We start from the raw sequence: 23,539 nt of genomic DNA on the forward strand, positions 1-23,539 counted from the left end.
ACTTCCGTATTGAGCATGTCACTGGCACTTACTGTTTGAATATGCCAATAGGCCTAGGCCTGTTTGTTAATGCACCTTTATTAACCAATCACCAGATGCAATTAAAACGTTTTTTTGTCCCAAAGAAAGATACATGGGGTTACAATTTGGGGTTCAAATCAAGTTGCACCATGGTGGCTAAAACCACAATGTATTTATCAAAACATTTTATAATGTGTTAAAAACATCCAGCTTATTTTGGACGTTTCTGTGGATATAATCAAATAAGTGTATTCAAAGTGGTCCCTCACACCTGAGACAAATATAGGCCCAGGCATATACCTGCATGTATTCACTTTAGGGAGCAGATATTTTAGAAAATATGATTTTAAGGTGCAAACCTCTTTAGGTCATGACGAAGAGAATGGTGCGCTAAAATAAACTATCCTACTGCTGAGGAATTCCCATGCATTAAAATATTTTATATTTTATACTTTATATACACTAGATGGAGACAACGTATAAACCCCAGTCAACAGTCCCACAAAGAGATCATATGACAACATGCATTGAAAACAATGCATTGAAACAACTAAGATGGACAGTTTTATAACTACAGCCTCATAGCAGTGTGTCCACCAGGCTGAGATGAACACATACTTGTAGAGATGAAAGCACCTACAGTTGGTTGCTACACTTTTGTATTGGAAGGAGGTCGTATGCAGAGGAGCGTTGTTTTTCTATTTGTGAATGGCACCATTATATATGTGTGCCATTCATTAAAAAGTCAAGGACTGCAATCTTTTAGTACACAAAAGATATACAACACATAAGAAGTGTGTAGGCATTTTGGGCTTTTCAAATAACTAACTTAATATTTATTGTAATGTATTCAAACTAGAGATATTTGCCAGATACATTATTAGAGAAATTGTACGCGGAGCAACATTCCGCTGTAGAAATACTGTAGTTCCATTATTTGAAATGTGGGGCAATATAATGAAAACATGCAGGAGGCCTACCTCAAGTTTGTACAATCATGACACAAATCTCTAGAATTTATTTACAACATGCCCTAACATGTCTACTAATTGGCTGCTCTGTTTGACTGCAAAATGTTACTCTCCTCTCACTCTGCCTCCCTCTCTCTCTCTGTCTCTCACTCACTCTTTCTCTCTCTCACTGTTTGAGTTCTTCCTATTAAATAGCTTTGAAAACAGAAATGTTAGTAGGCCTAGTTAGGGCAGGAGTATAATTATGATTTTTTGGAAACACTGAAGGCTAGGTCTACGTGAGAAGGGACGCTATTTGTTAAAATTAGCATTAGGCCTTCATGTATTATATTGTAAGGGTTCATAGGTTGTTAATAATTGCATACATTATTTACAGGTCAATTGTAAATTATTATATGGTATTATTGGTCAGGTCAATGTTGTTGCCCTAACAATTTAGGCTTAAGCCACAACATTAATGATTTGACCTATTGTAACAATTTACAAACGTCTATAAACATCTTCTAAACTCTTTATAAGCTGGTTATAAACCCTTTATAAACTCTAAACATAAAGGGTAGCTACTGCAGCCTATCTTATCCAAATTGACCACCATAAAGTAGAGACAGTTTGCTTGCTCTCAGCCTCTTTCAGATTGTTAACTTTATGGCTGGTTTCCTCTCTAAAAGCTGCAGACAGTCGGCCCGACCAATCCCAGAACAGCAAAGTGACGTCATGGCATCTGCAGCTCATTGAGATGAAAGGGAATGTTGAGGGCTGTGCTCAACTTCAAACCCAAGCTTGGCATCAAACAGCGAGCCCTCAGATAAACCAAACAAACAGACCGGGGATCGCACAGAGGGAGGCGGCCCTGGAAGTGGAATAACAACACAACCAGATCTCGACGCCTTGCACTTTGCAAACTCTTTGCATTTCTACTTTAATGATCCCTCTGTCTTGCATGCAATTCTATCGAATTGTGAGGTTATTGTCATGCGATCATAATGACCTGTTTGTAGCGCTAGTGTCCGCCCTGTGATTGCGCTTTGATGTAGGCCTAGAGGCCGATCAGAGATCAGATTACATGCTTTAGATCGCAGCCATCCCCTGCCTTTGATCTCCACGCTGATTTTGTCTTCAATCCGGGGATTCCTCTGGACTGGAGCAGCGCAGCCGGGCAGAGAGCACATCGCATGGCTGGAATGGTCTGGAGCCCTATGCAGAACGCATAGGAGTGGATATCTGTCTGAAACTACACTCATTCAGCCAGGGAAAGAACGACTAAAGAACCGATCAGACTACAGCAGCACATCCCAGGTAAAACGTACAGAGGGCTGCAGTTGTTTTGTAGCCTATATGATTTTGAGACATTCAACAAACTGAAACTATTAACATAAATGTTTTGACTTTTGATAAGATAATTCTGTCATAGCCCTGGCCGGTTTTGACGCATGATGTCGCATCATTGTCCTCGCTGAATATATCAACTATCTCATCAAAAACATTGTTACAATGTTCCAACATAGTTGTTACAAAACCGGTATGTTGTGTTTATGTTGTGATTGGTCACTATGTCTACCTGTTTGGAGGAAAGTGGCTGAGAACAAATATGTACCTACTCATGATTATTGTGCTAATTTTCACTGGCTTTTTGACACCAATCCAAGGTTCCACAATATTCCTTTATGTTTTTTTGTTGTTGTTGAACAGAGTAGAAATTCACATCTTCATTCTATATCTCTCTCTTTTCCAGACTCATTCCACAGTAGCCCCTCAAAATGGCCTGGATGTTTGGTCACACCTGGTTACTTCTACTGATATTTCATGTAATATACTCATCTCTGGTAAGTGCTCTGCATTGAATTTACCCAACTAGTGTGATATCAGGCTTTTGACAGGCCATTTATAGTCTGATCTGTGATCTGTAATGTCCAAGGAATAATAGCCTTTGTAACAGTCTCCATTCTAAGTTACTGTTGTCAGATCTGGCAGGACATCAATGTGTGGACGGACAGATATAGTAGTCTACATGGTTTGAGGAGTAAAAGCCAGTGGGTGAAATAGTAGCACTATTGTAGTGGGATTACGCCCGCTCTGGACTCGGTTCACATTATCTCTTACTGATGAAAGGCATGATGAAACGCAGGAATCCCTAGCTGCTCAGTATTAAATTATTATTCCCTCTCAGGTTCCTGTAACGGCAGAGGAGGAGACCAGTGAATGCAGGGAACAGGAGTACAAGGATCAGCTCGGGAACTGTAAACCCTGCAAACAGTGCGACGCGGGACAGGAGCTATCAAAGGTCTGAAGCCTAGTAATGTACCCTATATAGACAGTAAAACTTAGACATCAACACATTATGTTCTCCTTAAGAGTGCCCTTAAATGTACTGCACTTTACATACAGACTTAAAAAATATGTAGGAAATGTAGTCCAGATGATTACACCTCAGTTGAACAAGTTTATAGCATGTTTCATCACAGTTGAAAGGAAAACTTGATCTATAAAAATGAAAGAGAGTGAAACTATGATACAACTGGATACTAACAGATCACTTAAATCATGTTGGAACTTCAGAAACCTGAATAACCTCTGGATAAGATATACACTTGGTAAAAAAAATACACCGCTTTTTTTCGTGAAAGACCTGCGTTCATCAATAGAATGGATTCCAGTGTTTAGAATAGTGAATATTATCCAGGGGACTGAGGTTATTTATGACTTCCTCTGTTTCATGGAGAAAAGGGCCAAATGGCTTTTGTAGAACACCGACCGCTCTTTAATCAGTCACACCCATACTTCGACCCTCTGTTGCTGAATGGATTCCATTGTTTTCCCCCAAGTTCCCTGACCAAGTTATTGTCTCCAATGTTTGAAGGAAACCATGCATAAACTTGCTGTACAGTGAGAGGGGAATGCCTTTTATCACTATTCTTGCCAAAGGCATGGTGCTCTGTGTGGGCTGTGTAGAAACGGGTTGGAAGGCCATGAGCAAAGTTAGTTTAGCAATGCTTTTCCTCCTACCACTTCAACATGTGCTCAGCTAAGCACAGGTAAAAACCTTCCATCTTATACTAAATTGCCCTCTCGTAACATCTGTTGCACACATACATTTCTACCAGGTTGCCTTTTATCTTGTTACACACAGACATGCAGTCAGTGGTGGTACGCTTCAGTGGGCCCCATGTTTCTCTGCCAGTTCAACAGTCATGAATGCTAGACACCCTGGGGGTCCTGGTTAATAATTGGCTGCCTCATTCATTCTAAGTGGTAGCGGGAAGCCATCTCACAGTGGAGGGAGGCTCTAATAAGGCTGTGTGGTTGCCATAGCAACATATGGAATGTGATTATACCATCTTCTGGATGTCTGCCTGTATTGTTGTAAAGAAAAATCACAAACATCAATTAGCTCTTCCTTCAGGGAACCACCAAAGCATCAGGGAAGTCTTTTATTAAAATGATCTAATATTTGTCATTTTCATCAACTTACATTATGTTAACAACTTTCCTCTTCTTCTGACGAGTAGTAAGAGATATCGGACCAATGTGCAGCGTGGTAAGTGTCCATTTTAATATAAAAATGAACACTACAAAAATACAAAATAACAAAGTGAAAGAACAAACGAAAATCGAAACAGTCCCGTATGGTGCAAACACAGACACAGGAAACAACCACCCACAAAACACAATAGACAACAGGCTACCTAAATATGGCTCCCAATCAGAGACAACGACTGACACCTGCCTCTGATTGAGAACCATACTAGGCCAAAAACATAGAAAAAACAACATAGAATGCCCACCCCAACTCACGCCCTGACCAAACTAAAATAAAGACATAAAAAGGAACTAAGGTCAGAACGTGACAGTACCCCCCCCCCCCCGACTCCGGCCGCAAAACCTGAACCTATAGAGGAGGGTCTGGGTGGGCATTTACAGCGGTGGCGGCTCTGGAGCGGGACGAGGACCCCACTCCACCATAATCCCGGCCCACTTCTGTGATACCTTAGGAGCGGCGACCCTCGTCACCGACCCTGGATTTGAGACCCTAGTAAAGGGCACCACTGGACTGAGGAGCAACTCCAGACTGGAGGGGCAGCTCCGGACAGGAGGGGAGACTCCGGCAGACCCGGACTGGAGGGAGGCTCCGGCGGCTCCTGACTGACGGGCGGCTCAGGCGGCTCCTGACTGACGGGCGGCTCAGGCGGCTCCTGACTGACGGGCGGCTCAGGCGGCTCCTGACTGACGGGCGGCTCCTGACTGACGGGCGGCTCAGGCGGCTCCTGACTGACGGGCGGCTCAGGCGGCTCCTGACTGACGGGCGGCTCAGGCGGCTCCTGACTGACGGGCGGCTCAGGACAGACGGGCGGCTCAGGACAGACGGGCGGCTCAGGACAGACGGGCGGCTCAGGCTGCTCAGGACAGACGGGCGGATCAGGCGGCTCAGGACAGACGGGCGGATCAGGCGGCTCAGGACAGACGGGCGGATCAGGCGGCTCAGGACAGACGGGCGGATCAGGCGGCTCAGGACAGGCGGCCGGCTCAGGACAGGCGGCCGGCTCAGGACAGGCGGCCGGCTCAGGCGGCTCAGGACAGACGGGCGGCTCAGGCGGCTCAGGACAGACGGGCAGCTCAGGACAGACGGGCGGCTCCGGCGGCTCAGGACAGACGGGCGGATCAGGCGGCTCAGGACAGACGGGCGGATCAGGCGGCTCAGGACAGACGGGCGGATCAGGCGGCTCAGGACAGGCGGCCGGCTCAGGCGGCTCAGGACAGGCGGCCGGCTCAGGCGGCTCAGGACAGGCGGCCGGCTCAGGCGGCTCAGGACAGACGGCCGGCTCAGGCGGCTCAGGACAGACGGGCGGCTCAGGCGGCTCAGGACAGACGCGCAGCTCAGGACAGATGGGCGGCTCAGGACAGATGGGCGGCTCCGGCGGCTCAGAACAGACGGCGGCTCTGGAGGGTCCTGACTGGAGGGAGACTCTGGATCGTCCGGACTGGAGGGGCACACAGGAGACTTGGTTCTTAGAAAAGGCACAGTACTCACCAGGCTGGAGAGATCTACTGGAGGCCTGGTCCTTGGAGGAGGCACAGGATAGACCGGTCCGTGGAGGCGCAGGTCTCGAACTAACATCGTGCGCTTCTCAGCATAACACGGTGCTGCCCGGACCACCTCTCTCCACGGAAAGCACGGGGAGTTGGCTCAGGTCTCCTACCTGACTTAACCACACTCCCCGTGTTCCCCCCCAATAGATTTTTGGGGCTGCTTCTCGTCCCAGCCGCGCTGCCGTGCTGCCTCCTCATACCAACGCTGCTCAGCTTTCGCTGCCTCCAGCTCTGCCTTGGGGCGGCGATATTCCCCAGCCTGTGCCCAGGGTTCCTTTCCATCCAGAATCTCCTCCCATGTCCATGAGTCCAGAACTCGCTGCTGCCCGATACCATGCTGCTTGGTCCTTTTTTGGTGGGTGGTTCTGTAACGACTTTCCTCTTCTTCTGACGAGGAGTAAGAGATATCGGACCAATGTGCAGCGTGGTAAGTGTCCATTTTAATATAAAAACTGAACACTACAAAAATACAAAATAACAAAGTGAAAGAACAAACGAAAATCGAAACAGTCCCGTATGGTACAGACACAGGAAACAACCACCCACAAAACACAATAGACAACAGGCTACCTAAATATGGCTCCCAATCAGAGACAACGACTGACACCTGCCTCTGATTGAGAACCATACTAGGCCAAACACATAGAAATAGAACAACAGAACAAAACATAGAAAAAACAACATAGAATGCCCACCCCAACTCACGCCCTGACCAAACTAAAATAAAGACATAAAAAAGGAACTAAGGTCAGAACGTGACACATAACTTATTAGCTAGCAAGGGTTGCTTTGTTTTTTGTCCTCATATCAAACATACATACTGTTAAGAACTACATTCCTTCCCCCTTAAATCTGAACTCAGCCCCTTTGGAGTCACCATAAAGTAGGTAACCCCCCCAGGCTGTAAATTCAGCCACCAGTGGTTTCAAATGACAGAGATAGCTAATATACGATTCACTCTGACCCAAGTGGTCTCAACAACAATCTTGATTAATGTTTTGACCAGGGCCCTGGAACTTGGAGAACGAACAGAGGATGGTATTTAACAAGCTTCCTGACTTTGAGGGTCAGATTGTTGCGAGCTCTTCTGAGAATCACACAACTCTCACTTGTGCACAGGTTTATTTCTATTAAATCCTCGAAAATTACAGAAGTCCTCGCCTTGTCTTTCATCCAGCATTTCGTCACATTTGCACAAATCTACGATTCCAAACAATATATACATACAGTACATACAGTACACACAGTACATACAGTACACATAGTACATACAGTACACACAGGAGTGACTGCCCCACATATAGTGCATGCAAGCTGGGAGCTGCATTAAGCCACTGGCAAAGAGGCAACATGTCTTTGATTTGTAGACACTAGACATTGAAAGAGTGTGGCAGTGTGTGGAGAACATTAGATGGCACACTGCATTAACAAACTCATATTGTTTTACGAACTCATTCATTACTGGATCAGATGACTGGCCCCCCTAGAGACTCTTGTGATTCCCTCCTGATCTCTGAACTATCTCCCGGTCTGAATATGCTTTAACCCCACCCAGCCAGCTCTCTCTCTCTTCCCTCCACACAGCTCTACCTCTGTGCTGTTTTGCTTGACATTCTCACCAAAAACTAGATCTGGAGATAGGAGTAAAATGAGACTTGTAAGCACTGGCTTTTGTGCTCACTTTTTAGGCTAGATCATCCTAAACCCATGGAAGTAATGACGCACTTGAAAGCTAATTTACCTATACCCAATTAGCTCCATTTAAATGAGACAGTAGCATTATGTGATTCCTGGCTGCATCCAAAGATGGGATACCTTGACAGCATCTTTATTGTAAAAAAAAAGAAGGTGTTTCCATCCAATTACCAGAGACAAAGGACTGAATTAGATCATTCCTGGATCATTCCTTACAGCTCTGCCTGGGTGGAGAGGGGACAAGTTGGCTGAGTGCTCCTTTTATTCTGTGCCCTGGCCTGTGCACATGGCAGCCCCATCCACTGCCATGCAGTGCCACATGGACAGTGTGCCAGCGCCCAGCTTTGTGGGGATCAATCCTCTTAAGGCCCCTTCATCTGGAAGTTGGACGACGCTCCTCTGTCCAAAACCACTCTAAACAGCTCTGCTCTGACTGCTTTGCAGCAGCTAGCCTTCCATGGCGTGCACAAGGAGAAACCCAGGCTCCACGGTTCACCATCCTCCATGAATCAAAATTGTAACTTTATTTCCTTCTCTCCGTTGTCATCATCTCCCTTCCCTCTTTCTCTCTCGCTCTGTCTCTCATCTTTCCACTGTTCCCTGCTCTGCTGGTGTGAAGGTCCTTATATGGAGAGCACACAACAACAGCTGCAGCCCTGTCATAGCCTTCCTCCGGCCAGAGCCAAGGTCCAATGTCGTCTCATATGTGTTTAGCTGAAATGGCTAAATTCCTCTATCTTCTGCCCCGACTCTGTGGGGCCATCACGGGATCCCATCTTTGCCTCGCTTTTTAAATTTTTCTTAGCCAGTCTGCCCACATTTTGGTGCGACTGCATGCCCAGGCGGTGAAACATGACAAGGTCAAGGAGAGAAGTGCCCTGTTTGAATCTCACCTTCACGTTAATGATATATGAGCCCCCCCCCCCCCCCCCCCATCAATCAGCCTGGTCTGGGAATGCAGTGTGGCAACAGTGGTTTAATAGTGGACGGGGGCAGCTGCTGCAGATAACACAATGACTGATGTCATTCCAGCACGGTCCTTTTACTTGGCGTGGGATGCGATGATCAGCAGAAATGTAAATGTTCCTGTGACCATAGGAAAACAAGGTTGTCAGCCTCATGAATAGGAATTGCATTAACATTAGACTTACTACATACACCCCATTATATATTTTTTGACAAAACAGAATAGGCTATATTCTCTTGTCCCCATTTTATGAGGTGTACCCATTAATCCAATAGTAAACAGATATACTCATGTTATATAGATAATATATACAGGGTGATAATACTGTATATCTAATATGGGTCCAGTAATATTTTCCATCTTAGATTCGCTATAGAGGTTTAAGCCTGACAACTAAGCTGATTCCATATTAGATCACTCATTCAGTAATAGATGCTGTGCTTTTTAAGTGCAGTACCCATTGTAGGACCAGGAGAGGTATTCAACTTTTTACTCTTGGGCACCTCTCCATAATCCCTGCCCCGTATCTAACTGAAGCGTTGCCTACATACACTGGCCTCTCTATCACCAGGGCACTCACTGAGTTGTCCCAGAATGACCAGTCATACATAAACCCAGCAATAAACTTGCAATAATACAACAGTGGTTGTCCCCGAGGGCCTTTATCTTTGAAATACCCGGCCATTCTGGGGTCCTGTTGCGGAAGGTCACGTATTGATTCTGAGAGTCGGGGAGATTATTGCCAGTGTAAGATGTTACCTTATGATCTTGGAAGCCAAGATCATTCTTTAATTTTAGACACCCTGGTCATCCTCCACATACAACACCCTTTCTGCCAGTCACATTCTGTTAAAGATCCCCAAAGAACACACATCCCTGGGTCGCTCCTCTTTTTAGTTCGCTGCAGCTAGCGACTGGAACGAGCTGAAACAAATACTCAAACTGGACAGTTTTATATCATTCTCCTCATTCAAAGACTCAATCATGGACACTCTTACTGACAGTTGTGGCTGCTTTGTGTGATGTATTGTTGTCTCTACCTTCTTGATCTTTGTGCTGTTGACTGTGCCCAATAATATTTGTACCGTGTTTTGTTGCTACCATGTTGTGTTGCTACCATGCTGTGTTGTCATGTGTTGCTGCTTTGCTATGTTGTTGTCTTAAGTCTCTCTTTATGTAGTGTTGTGTTGTCTCTCTTGTTGTGATGTGTGTTTTGTCCTATAGTTATATTGTATTTTTTATCCCAGGCCCCCGTCCCCACAGGATGCCTTTTGCCTTTTGGTAGGCCGTCATTGTAAATAAGAATTTGTTCTTAACTGACTTGCCTAGTTAAATAAAGGTTAAATAAAAATAAATAAATAAAGTCCACATTCAGAGCCTTTTTCCAGCTGCCCCCAGCCCCACCTCTCACCCAGGGGATTTCTCCTGTTAATCCCTCCAGGAATGTGGCTTTGGTTACGGAGAGGATGCCCGGTGTGTGCCCTGCAGAAGCAACCGCTACAAAGAGGACCGGAGCCTGCAGAAGTGCAAGCCCTGCCTGGACTGTGGCCTGAACAACCGCTTCCAGAAGGGCAACTGTTCCACCACCAGAAATGCTGTGTGCGGAGACTGTCTGCCTGGGTGAGGGAAGAGCTTAATCACGTACAACAACTACTCTACTTCTACTACCAGTGTACTACTACTCTGTTACTATAGATAAATGGTCAAAGTATTGGTTCGTTACTGCACACAATCAATTAAACAGATTTCATAATAATCCAATGCTATGTTATGTTTAACAGGTTTTACAGGAAAACTAAGCTGAGTGGATTCCAAGATATGGAGTGCATACCATGTGGGGACCCTCCACCTCCATATGAACCACACTGTGAGGACTTACTTTCTCTTCCTTTACTAGAAGTTGTGTAACATCAGAAGAGCCTCTGAGGAAAAGTTCTCATTAAATTGAACCATTCACATCAGGCCAAGGAATGTAGCCAGGGAAATTATAGGCAAAATAAGGAATATTCGTAGCTTGAATGAGAAGTTGAGAACATCATTAATTAAAACTATTGAACTCCAGGCTAAAAGTACAGCCAAGACCCCAAAAACATGTCAGGCCATAATGCCATAACAAAGCACATACCTTCATCTGAAACATGCCAGCACAAGGCCCTTAGAGTAATCAGAACCACAACCCCAATGGGTGGAGAAAATCACTGTTCATTCAGTAAATTCTCATTGAGCCAGCCAACTATGTTTTATGCCCAAATAAATGCTTAGTTTTACAAGCAGGCCCATAAATGTTGAAATGGATACTGCTAGCAAAATAGTCAGTCTTGCCAGAACTGGATTATTTTAGCTGTGACAATAAGACCCACTATCATCGCTCCATTCTCAGCGAAAACCTCTTAAGTAAAAGCCTCCATCCACATATTTCAAGACAAAAAGGAGCTGCAATGTTTCGAAATAATAGTGTGGAAATGATTGCATCACATCATGCTTCTTTAGTTAGGTCTTGAATGAAATAAGAGAGTGTAGTGTCACATCATGTACAGTAAAATTCTTAAACTTTGTAGTGTAATTTGCTAGCATGTATCCACAGAGGTCTATTAAGCATTTCTTAACGGGTTTTTTGTTCACAAAGCAGCGGATTGAATTCCAGTAGGCCACTACTACATCTCATTAGCCACCTTTTTCCGGCCATTACCAGTGATTAAGTATAACCTTATGATTTTTGTCACTCACACAGAGAGAGTGGGCTAGCTAACTTATACCTTTGGTAAATCAGTGTGACTTCCTGATGCTTGTGGAGGCCGCAGCTGTTCCTTGAGAAGGTTTGGCAGCGTGTGTGTATCCAGCTAGGTCTAGCACCCCTCTGTTAGATAAATGAAAACGTCTCCAGGATATCAGACAACTTGAACTCACAAACTGAGTTTACATTTGCTCTTTCTGGAGATGGAAAAAAAATCTACTTACATTTAATATGTAACTCTGTGTCACACCCTCAATATGAGCTTGTTTTACTACTACCATTTTTGGATAGGACAATAAATATTTATTTTCAAGCAATAACTGTAAGGCATGCAGTATTTGTCTAGATAGAGTCTACATATGACTAAACCATATGAAATCCTGAACATGGGCCTTGGGACATCTAAGTTATGCATGTCTGTATGTTTGGCTGGCTGTCTGGCTTGCCATTTTGATTGCAGAAGCCCATTAATCAAAATGGCCATTGTCTCCCAGAGAGAGCAAAGCTGGTAGTTACGACAGGGAGTCTTCCAAATGTTTGAAAGTCTTGAACTCTCTTCCTCTAGTGTTATCTTGTGGAGGGTGGTGAAAACTTAAAGGGCAGATCATTATAATAGGCTACACTGGCCCGGGGCGAAGCTGCAGCTGTGCAGGGAGGCCGCTTTTGGAGGAGGCCGTAAATCTTAATGCACTTCAGTCTCCTGGACAGTTTCTGGGGCAGAGTAAAAATTAGATTGTGTTTTATGGATTCCTTCAGTCGCTTTAATGTATTTCATCTGCAGGAGTTTCGTCTGTGTCACGGTAGAGCTGTAAAAGTTGTCTGGAGAGAGGCCGACCGTAGCACCCCCCAATCCCCAGCTCCAGAACCGTTTCGCCATTTTTACTCATTCCAAAACAGATTTACGCCAAGGTCATATGGGAATTTAGTCAGTTTTTTTCTATTACCAAACCAATAATCATTGCTTCTTATTTAAGATGGAAGCTTAACAGTCAGAGAAATATTTTTAGACACTTGTATCTCAAACCAGGATTTCACAGCATACACAAAAGGAAGTCAGTCCAATTTTGTTTGAAGCAAAATGCAGACTCTTATCACCTCTTCATGCAACTGTAACACTTTTCCTAGAGATAGGGCCTGTGGTCAGTGCTACTCAAGACCCTAAAAATCATGACCCGACTGATATCCATCCTCATTTCTCTCAACTTGTTACATTCAGACAACTTTATCTCAGTATTTAATTTCTTCTACTTCTACTTTCCTAACTTCAAAGGTCCATGTCATGTCTCCTGACCACTGACTGTAAAAAAGTAGTGTTAGCAGCATGCACAAAGTTATCTAGATTGAGTTGAAAACCAACACAAGCCAAATGAGAGCGGTCAACCCTTAAAATCAACTCCACCAAAACAAAGTCACTCAAGAGCCAATCAGGACTCCCGAGTGGCGCAGCGGTCTAAGGCACTGCCTCTCGGTGCAAGAGGCGTCATTAGAGTCCCTGGTTTGAATCCAGGCTGTATCACATTCGGCCGGGATTGGGAGTCCCTTAGGGCGGCACACAATTGTCCCAGCGTTGTCTGGGATTGTCCGGGGTAGGCCGTCATTGAAAATAAGAATTTGTTCTTAACTGACTTGCCTAGATAAAGGTTAAATAAAAAATGTTTTAAAGAATTGACATGAGTAAAGTGTTTATGCTCAGAGCAGCAAAGCGCCTCACCACTGCCGTAATCTAGTATCCATTTAAATGTATAAACCCACAACCCCATGGCAATGCTAGTTTTTTTTTCTTGCAACACTAAAAGGGGTGTTGGCTGTATTTATGATAGGAAAGTCTGTTTAGTCAAAAATACAAACTCTTGGTTGTGGAGGGCTCATACCTCTTTGGCAATGGGAAGTAATTCCAGTTTCACAGGTGATGAATGTGGATGGGGTCACCATTAGTTTTCAGAAGGGGCCATTCATACTTCCCACTGGGCAAAAACGGGTTAAATCAATGTTGTTTCCACATCATTTCAACCAAAACAATTCACATGATGATGTTGAATCAACGTGGAAAACCGGTAGGATTTGAAAAAAGTAATCAACATAAGAGAATGTCTGATTTCTTAACCTAAATCTAATGACAAGGTGAATTTTTTTGTTGATTTCAAATTGAATTCACGTTAGTTGACTACTCAATCAAATGTAAATCAAAACTAGACATTGAACTAGACGTCTGTGCCAGTGGGTTGGTGGTTCCCTGTCTTTTTGTGGCCTGTCATACACAAGGCTATGGCTTTAAGTTTGGCATTCTCAAAAGTCAACAGGGAGAGAGGAGAACATGTATCAAAACAAGCAGTTTATTGGCAGAGTGCGGTGGGTTGATACGATCGGCAGGTGAGGTCTCCTCAATGGGCCAGCCTTAATCTGTGTTTGCTGCAGCTGTCTGGGAGTGATAAGGGCTGCCACTGGGCTGGGGGTGTGGGGGAGACAGCTGTCTGGGAGTGATAAGGGCTGCCACTGGGCTGGGGGTGTGGGGGAGACAGCTGGCTGCGGAGGGGAGTGGGGAGGGCTGGCTGGATCAGAGGCGGGACGGCCATGACATGGAGTTTCAACAACTGTACAGTGGAAGAAAAAGTCTGAGAGGTTTTCTGCACCATGGTGAGAAAATTATGTACCTTGCTTGTGTAAGCATGGGTGTAGGTGTTGTCAAATCTTTCAGCAAGTAATTTTGGGTTACTTTGATAGAGGACTTTCCAAAAGATGGATAGGAATACCATTCAAAGATTTTCTTTGAAGTTGTTTGATTTAGTGGAGAATGTTACCGTATCCTCACAAAATCATCTCAACATATATCAAGTTATATTCCGCTATATAAACTGTCTAGTGTAATTTATGTATTTGCCTTGATCTGAGCAGTGCACTCCTGTCAAAACTGTTAGAAAATGGCACTTGGTTTCTGTCATAACAGTTTTGAAGACCTATCTCCCCTGAAACGTCCTAATCTTGTTTTAATAAGCCATTATCACCTGTTTGTTTACAATGTATATTTAAATGTAACCGGGTCACACTGAAATTTTAAGCTTCACCGGCAGTTTGGGATTTTTTTCTTCCTCAGATGGAATGTACAAATACCCTTATCCCCTATCCTCTATCCCGATGGAATATAAAACCTTTTCCAAGGCTAAAGTAATGTTTACATTGCATAACAAAGGACTCTTGAATTTGAAAAGACCAAACCCACTTTGTTTTATGATTAATGTACTAAAAAGCAAACAGCGATTGAAGGGGCCTATTGAAAAATATTTTTCAAACAAAAAAGATATTAAACAGATCTCACATAATCACAATTTTTTTTTATAGGGGGCGGGTAGCCAGTCACTTTGTCATAGTAGGCGTAGTATTACTTTAGGTATTTTGTTTGCTCTCTATGTAAACCTACACATCAACTATGCACAGCTCTTGACTCACTTTGAATTCTATAAGAATGTAATTGTGATGAGGGAGAGTAATATTGACCTAAAATGTAAATCACAGATAATACAATCATACTTCTGTTGCTTTTTGAAATAATATCAGTTTACCTTGTGACTAGACATCCGTCATGTACCAAATTATTCCTTGCTTTTTTGAGGAATTAAGTAGATAGTTATATCCGATAAAGAATCATTACAATTACATTTTAGTCATTGAACCTTAATTTAGCATAAGGAGATTGTATCTAATTTGTTATGACATCTGGCACATTAAGCCCTGATGTTCCATATCCGTGGGAAAGTGTTTAATGAGAAGCTGTCGTCTAGGCCAGGTCCCTTAATGTGAGAGTGTGTGAACAGTTTGGCGTTGGGGATCCTAGACAATGGCAGCAGTTGCAGTCATGGGATAAACACACATACACTCACACACACACACCAGGCTTGTTTCAAACGTCTGGCCAGACTACACAGACATAATGACGGGGCTGTATGACTGGCATGAGAGGGCCTTGGGGTAGGGGGATGAATGACTGTAATAACTCATCCTCCGGAGGGACGGGGGGAATCTACTCCAGACATTCTCCTTTGAGCCTGTCTCCTTGGAGGACTCAGTGGGTCAAAGACAGCTACTACATGCCAGTAATAAACATAGACCTAGAATGGACACAATTCAGGTGTAGAAAAATACTTGTTTTCAATATGGCCAGATTGCACTACCAAGGTCAGACAAAGACATGACACAGTCGACTCTAAAATATAGTTGTTTTAAAACTATACAATTGAAATGTTTTATTTAATTAAACTTTTTACAACTTCTACAGTAATTTACCATGTTATTATGTCAGAAGACCTGCAGTGGTGACATTTGATGATCATATTGACCGTCTCTCTCTCTCCCCGTCTCTCTCTCTGACCGTCTCTCTCTCTCTCTCTCTCCCCTCGTCTCTATCTCTGCCCCTGCAGGTAGCGGGCGGGTGAACCTGGTTCCCATCCCACCGGTGGTGACCAGTCCTCGGGACATGGCTCTGGCAGCAGTCATCTGTAGCGCTCTGGCCACCGTGCTGCTGGCCCTGCTCATCCTCTGTGTCATCTACTTCAAGAGACAGCTGCTGGAGAAGAAGCCCAGCGGTGAGTGACCAACTTGAATTTGAAAGAAGTCATTACAATGGTGTGGAAATCTCAGTGTAGCATTGGGACCAACAGGTGGCTTTGCTATTGAAATATAGCAGCTGCTACCTTGCACTTGTTTGGTGTCTCCATTATGAAAGTGTATTTTTGCTTCAGCATCTCTAAGGTCCCAGGATGGTCTGTACAGTGGAGCAGAGTTGTCGTGCCTGGACCGACGGAAGCTCCATGACTTCCCTCAGCGCCCATGCTGTCAGTGTCACCACGGGCCAGGCCACACCTGTGGTAGGTCCTATTACTGGTGGGCTTCTACAAGCACATCACTCTTTATGACCCTTGGTTCTCAAGCCGGTCACTCTGTCAAGTGGTATGGAGTCTTTGACTTTATCACTATGGTACTGGCATTACTGTACGCTGAGGCTTATTGGCCAGGTCATCCATGCGTTCTAATGGTTGGCGGTCGGTCACACGGTTATTACTGTGTGATTTCCAGGCCCAGTGCACCTGATCCCCTCCCTGTGCTGTGATGAAATCTGCAGTCTGGGCCGGAGCAGAGACACCAGCCCCCTCCAGTCCCAGATCAGCCTCAACGAGGGGTGAGGACCATGACACAACACCACTCACCTCCACTCAAAACCATCAACCAACATTAATTAACCTCCAATCAACATCACTTAACATTGTTCAACACCATACACCATCATAATTCATCAACAACAATCACCATCTGTTTTAGTACATGGATGCCCAGATATGACAGTCAGAAGAACCAGTAACAAACACAGCAACTGATATTGTTTGACATCATGTCTCCTGGAATCCCAGAAAGACCTAGAAGTGCAGACAGACAGACAGACAGACAGACAGACAGACAGACAGACAGACAGACAGACAGACAGACAGACAGACAGACAGACAGACAGACAGACAGACAGAAAGACAGACAGACAGACAGACAGACAGACAGACAGACAGACAGACAGACAGACAGACAGACAGACAGAACCATTGCTGTGGTGGATAATGTTTGCAAAACCAAACAACATTCCTTTACACACCTCTGGTTCAGAACAGGAAGAGAAACGCAGACAAGGCCAACAACAGTCTTGTTATGGTGTTAACTTTGGGTCTGTTTGTGAGATTACTGTCAGAGAAGTGCCTCCTTGGGACTGTGGTTGGATCATTATTGCTGGGAATGGGAGAGATTTATGCTGCTGACACAGCCTCCATTTTCCCCTACAGATGCTGCAGAAACCCCTGTGAGGAGAACGTCCTGGCCTATCTGAAAGCCCATCCAGAGCCCTGCATCTCCAGAGAGGCTGGCGAGACATGGCCACTCATGCAGAACCCCGGCTGTGTCGAGAGCTTGGGATCGCCCCGCTGCAACCCAGAACCCACAGAGAGGTGCGATGTGGAGGAAGAGGGCGAGGAGAAAGAGGAAGAGGGGTGCACGTTAAGTGAGGACACACAGGAGAAGCCAACTGATCAGAGCCAGGAGAAGACTGGTGCCCTGACAGAGGTCCTCCTTCCAAAGCAGCAGCCATCTTCACTGGAAGGTCAGTGGTGTCTTGCTGTACTGTATGACCTTTAATGCAGACAGACAGAATGGTCCTCTGTGTACATACAATTTGAAATTGAGCGATGCTTGGTATATAACATACTTAAAATGCTCACTTACTGTAGGGTAAGCTTTCCCAGTAATTATACATGAGCCAAGCCAATGAGCGATTAACAAACTCAGTAACATACTATTCTTCACTGTGTTAAGAAAAGGGGAAAGTATGCAAGTGCAAACACAATTAAGCTCAGGAAACTAAAGGCCTTAGGTAAACTATGCCATGAAAGGAATGTGCTGTAAAGAAACATCACTGCTTCTCCTTCCCCTCAAAAACTATTTAGAATTCTTCTGCATAGCAGGTTCCCACCGGATTAATATGAAATGGAACCAATAAGAAATGGTCGTTCATTAAAACAGATACACGCTATTTATGGAAAAAGCTTCAGTGTATCTGCCAAATGGAGCTTCAGAGCCAGAGCAGACTGCCTGAACTGATGGAATCCAGTGAGTGGGAATGAGCTCAGACCAGAGCAGCAGAAGCCCCAGCAAAACAGTGATGTAGAAAGTTACAACACAGAGGCTACAACACAGAGGTGTCAGGACAGAGAAGACATTCTGTGTCCTAACAGCCTAGTTCAACACACACACACACACTTATTTTACCATAACTGTTGCACACCCTTTGATCGGCAGGGACAGTGGTGTCCATGGAAACTGGAAGCAAAGATAGGGCCAGACCGCAATCCTAGCCGAGCTTTCTGATGTTGTGCGAAGGGATATTGTTTTAACTGACTCGGTCCCTGCCTGGCCTGTGTTAGGTAGATAGATTACTAATGACCGTGTGTGCTTTTCTCCACTCTTTCTTTTTCCAGGATGACATGGATTTAGTTGGCTCGTGTTCCACCCTTGAACCACCCTGGACCGAAAAACAGTCCAGAAAGATCCCGTTTCAGATTACATTAGCCCACACACCAATTTCAAAATAGTGTGTGGCACACAATCTCTTTCAAGCGGCTTGTGACCCACGGCCTTCCGTCACGCATCTGAAGCGACTATGTAAATAAATGCAAACAAAAGCACTTCACTGTAAAATAAAGCACAAGAGCAGAGACAGAAAAGAAATCTATGCACAACGCGATGTTGCCGGGCCAGAGGCTGATATAATGAAGTTCAAATGATGACAAAATGACTGTTGACTGGTACAAAGTAAATAGAAGCCATCCCCTTTGTGTCTGATGTCTGCTTAAGAATGTCTTACATCTACTTATGTAGGTGACTAGCAGCAACAGTATCACAGATCTGGCAGATCTGGACATACCCAAATCTAACTGCCTGTAGCTCAGGCCCTGAAGCAAGGATATGCATTTTCTTGGTACCATTTGAAAGGAAACACTTTGGAGTTTGTGGAAATGTGAAAGGATTGTAGGAGAATATAACACATTAGATCTGGTAAAAGATAATACAAAGACAAAACCAACTTTTGTTTTTGTAAATTTTTTTGTACCATGATCTTTGAAATGCAGAGAAAGGCCATAATGTATTATTCCAGCCCAGGTGTAATTTTGATTTTGGCCACTAGATGGCAGCAGTGTACCTGCAACGTTTTAGACTGATCCAATGAACCATTGCATTTCTGTTCAAAATGTTGTATCAAGACTGCCCAAATGTGCCTAATTTGTTTATTAATAACTTTTCATGTTTAAAACTGTGCACTCTCCTCAAACAATAGCATGGTATTCTTTCACTGTAATAGCTACTGTAAATTGGACAGTGCAGTTAGATTAACACGAATTTAAGCTTTCTGCCAATATCAGATATGTCTATGTCCTGGGAAATGTTCTTGTTACTTACAATCTTATGCTAATCGCATTAGCCTACGTTAGCGCAACTGTCCCACAGGGGACCCACCGATCTTGAAGAACAATGAGGAATGTTTGTGTGTGATATCAAATTGGTTGTAGATAGATTGGTTGTAAAATAGAAAATAGGTTGTAAAATAATCAATAATCATTGGTTGTAAAATAGAAAATAGGTCAATATTTTTGTAATGTAGACATGGCTGACTAGTGACAAATATGCCTGTTATTTTCAGTTGCAGTATTGGTGGTTGTTTATAATTTTTATACACTTCCACAATTAACTTTAATTTGATATAATTGTCCATATTTGTAAATAAACCACTTCAACAAGACAAACTATGCGATCTTGATTGTTGTTCAAATATCTCTAGTGAATAGCACTGAAATGGCCCATCTTAAATCCTACACCAATGGCAACAGACAACCTGCAATCATCACTACATCACACATACTACATTCACTTCAATATACAGTGGGGTCTCTTTCTGAAACTCAAGATATCACTTCCCCCAAAATAATATGATTGGATTTGGTTCAAAACAAGATACATACAAGTAATGAAAATAAAGCTTCCATTAGCGATTTCATATTTAGGACATTATTCATGGCTCTGTGCGATGTACAATAGGCCTACATGTGGTTACAGCTACCCAGCTCGCTCCTTTTGATAGCATGTTCACACCTTGATTAACCATCTGAAGTAAGTCCCACCTTGCCGGGTGATGTCCAAGGTCTGATATCAGTTCTAGGCAAGTAAAGCTCCCGAGTAGTGCAGCAGTCTAAGGCACCACTACAGACCCTGGTGCGATCCCGGGCTGTATCACAACCAGCTGTGACTAGGAGTCCCATAGGGCAGCGCACAATTGGCCCAGCATCGTCGGGGTTAAGGGAGGGTTTGGCCGGGTTAGGCCGTCATTATAAAAAAAAATAACAATTTGTTCTTAACTGACTTACCTAGTTAAATATAGGTTAAATTAAAAAAATTAAAAAGGACATTGTATGGTGAGCAGCTGCAACCTCAGCCCCTAGTAATTACAGTCAGAATCTGTTGAAACAGATGCAACAGCTGGTAATACTTGATTCAGCTAGTCGTCACAGTCTGGGTCGTGCTCTGTGTGAATTAAACAGAAGTCCCTCAAATCTCTGATTCACAACACCTAAGAGTCACACTATCCTTCCTTCTCTGTCCATAACCTCCCCTCTCTCCATAACAGGAACACTTAGACAAAACAGAGGGAGCAGATTTCCTTTAAGTCAAAACACAGGCAAAATGACAGGAATAGCAGGTGTTGTATTTGTCCCCTCTGATCTGAACAGGAAATAACAATGAACTGCTCATACTTTTTCAGAAAATTATATTCAACGCTCACATATTGTTGTACCAGATATGAGTATTTTCTCTTCCCTAAATCTATGGGCAGATTTTACAAATAAAAATAATGTCTACATACTTCAACTTATCTATTTATATGGACATTGGAACAGATGCTTCAAACTTACATTCTCAAAGTGCTGAAGATTATATTGCACAATGATGCAATATTCTGAATTACAGAATGTACTTTTAGTGCTTTCCATAATTGATATCCATCAATGACAAACATTTGTGAAAGACAGTATGGTATATTACATGTGGTATATGCACAGATCTGCAAAAACTTCATGAACCACGTAGAACTTTTGGTTGACCTAAATCACTAAATACTAAACTGAACAAAAATATAAACGCAACATGTAATGTCTTGGTCCTATGTTCCATGAGCTGAAATAAAAATAGCCCAGAAATGTTCCATACGCACAAAAAGCTTATTTCTCTCATATTTTGTGCACAAATGTGTTTACATCCCTGTTAGTGAGCATTTCTCCTTTCAAATCAAATCAAATGTATTTATATAGCCCTTCGTACATCAGCTGATATCTCAAAGTGCTGTACAGAAACCCAGCCTGAAACCCCAAACAGCAAGCAATGCAGGTGTAGAAGCACGGTGGCTAGGAAAAACTCCCTAGAAAGGCCAAAACCTAGGAAGAAACCTAGAGAGGAACCAGGCTATGAGGGGTGGCCAGTCCTCTTCTGGCTGTGCTGGGTGGAGATTATAACAGAACATGGCCAAGATGTTCAAATGTTCATAAATGACCAACATGGTCAAATAATAATAATCACAGTAGTTGTCGAGGGTGCAGCACCTCAGGAGTAAATGTCAGTTGGCTTTTCATAGCCGATCATTAAGAGTATCTCTACCGCTCCTCGGTCTCTAGAGAGTTGAAAACAGCAGGTCTGGGACAGGTAGCACGTCCGGTGAACAGGTCAGGGTTCCATTGCCGCAGGCAGAACAGTTCAGAACAGTTCCTTTGCCAAGATAAGCCATCCATCTGACAGGTGTGGCATATCAATAAACGGATTAAACACCAGGATCATTACATAAGTGCACCTTGTGCTGGGGACAATAAAAGGCCACTCTAAAATGTGAAGTTTTGTCACACAACACAATGCCCCACGTCTCAAGTTTTGAGGGAGTGTGCAATTGGTATGCTGACTGCAGGAATGTCCACCAGAGCTATTGCCAGAGAATTTAATGTTAATTTCTCTACCATAAGATGCCTCCAACGTCCTTTTAGAGACATCCAGTACATCCAACCGGCCTCACAACCTCAGACCACGTGTAACCACGCCAGTCCAGGACCTCCACATCCGGCTTCTTCACCTGCAGGATTGTCTGAGACCAGCCACCCGGACAACTGATGAAACTGTGGGTTTGCACAACCAAAGAATTTCCGCACAAACTGTCAGAAACTGTCTCAGGGAAGCTCAACTGCGTGCTCGTCGTCCTCACCAGGTTCTTGACCTGACTGCAAGTTGGCATCGTAACCAACTTCAGTGGGCAAATGCTCACCTTCGATGGCCACTGGCATGCTGGAGAAGTGTGCTCTTCACGGATGAATCCCGGGATCAACTGTACCGGGCAGATGGCAGACAGCAGGGCCCTTTGATGGCGGTGGGGTTAGGGTATGGGCAGGCATAAGCTATGGACAACGAACACAATTGTATTTTATCGATGGCAATTTGAATGCAGAGAGATACCATGACGAGATCCTGAGGCCCATTGTCGTGCCATTCATCCGCCACCATCACTTCATGGTTCAGCATGATAACGCACAGCCCCATGCCGCGAGGATCTGTACACAATTCCTGGAAGCTGAAAATGTCCCAGTTCTTCCATGGCCTGCATATTCACCAGACATGTCACCCATTGAGCATGTTTGGGATGCCCTGGATCAACGTGTATGACAGCTTGTTCCAGTTCCCACCAATATCCATCAACTTCGCACAGCCATTGAAGAGGAGTGGGAAAACATTCCACAGGGCACAATCAACAGCCTGATCAACTCTATGCAAAGGAGATATGTCGCACTGCATGAGGCAAATGGTGTTCACACCAGATACTTACTGGTTTTCTGATCCACGCTCCTACCTTTTTTAAGGTATCTGTGACCAACAGATGCTTATCTGTATTCCCAGTCATGCGAAATCCATAGATTAGGGCCCAATGAATTTATTTAAATTGACTGATTTCTTTATATGAACTGTGACTCAGCAAAATCTTTGAAATTGTTGCATGATGCATTAATATTGTTGTTCAGTGTAAATAGCTAGAATACAAAAATTGTATAAAAAAGAAACATATGTTTACAGTGACTGCATTTGAAAGGATTAGTAATCAATTGTGGTGGGCCGTCTCTGCAGCATCCCTGTGTCACAAAGATACAGACAGTGATTGAGCAGATTGCCCTCTAAAAAGGTTTATATGCTGTCACTGTGAAGTAAAACACTTACAATGAATTGAAGTTGAACACCTGAGTTAGAATTCAAAAGCAGAATGTTCAGTTAAATAAGATATAGCCTATGGCCTGTAGCGGATGTCAGCTAACATGGAGCCAATTCTATAAAATACAAGATTACAGAGAATTGTATTAATGTACCTTTAAAGTTATCCTCAAGAGTAAACACTCCTAAGCTCTCATTTGTTGTTTCACCACTGCAACAGTACAAACTTCAAAAGGTGTAATATTTTGAGGG

The 23,539-nt window shown here is 43.8% G+C and overlaps 1 protein-coding gene across 1 annotated transcript; it reads left to right on the plus strand.

The window, feature by feature from the left end:
• Positions 1-1,797: 1,797 nt before the first annotated feature.
• Positions 1,798-19,328, plus strand: LOC139549315 (tumor necrosis factor receptor superfamily member 19-like). Its single transcript, XM_071359631.1, has 10 exons — positions 1,798-2,288; positions 2,725-2,815; positions 3,160-3,273; positions 10,181-10,359; positions 10,521-10,606; positions 15,886-16,050; positions 16,207-16,332; positions 16,541-16,643; positions 17,290-17,603; positions 18,478-19,328. Exons 2-10 carry the CDS (start codon positions 2,750-2,752, stop codon positions 18,480-18,482), a joined length of 1,158 nt encoding a protein of 385 aa, XP_071215732.1. The 5' UTR covers positions 1,798-2,288; positions 2,725-2,749; the 3' UTR covers positions 18,483-19,328.
• Positions 19,329-23,539: the final 4,211 nt, after the last annotated feature.

The sequence above is a fragment of the Salvelinus alpinus genome, chromosome 22 (assembly GCF_045679555.1).
Source record: "Salvelinus alpinus chromosome 22, SLU_Salpinus.1, whole genome shotgun sequence".
In the NCBI taxonomy this organism is placed as follows: Eukaryota; Metazoa; Chordata; class Actinopteri; order Salmoniformes; family Salmonidae; genus Salvelinus; species Salvelinus alpinus.

What these genes read in the sequence shown, in the direction of transcription:
- LOC139549315 (XM_071359631.1), top strand. Translation starts at nt 2,750, where the DNA reads ATGGCCTGGATGTTTGGTCACACCTGGTTACTTCTACTGATATTTCAT. An exon ending in CGGGACAGGAGCTATCAAAG is followed by an intron (nt 3,274 to 10,180) that starts GTCTGAAGCCTA and finishes TAATCCCTCCAG; the next exon opens with GAATGTGGCTTTGGTTACGG. An exon ending in TGCGGAGACTGTCTGCCTGG is followed by an intron (nt 10,360 to 10,520) that starts GTGAGGGAAGAG and finishes TATGTTTAACAG; the next exon opens with GTTTTACAGGAAAACTAAGC.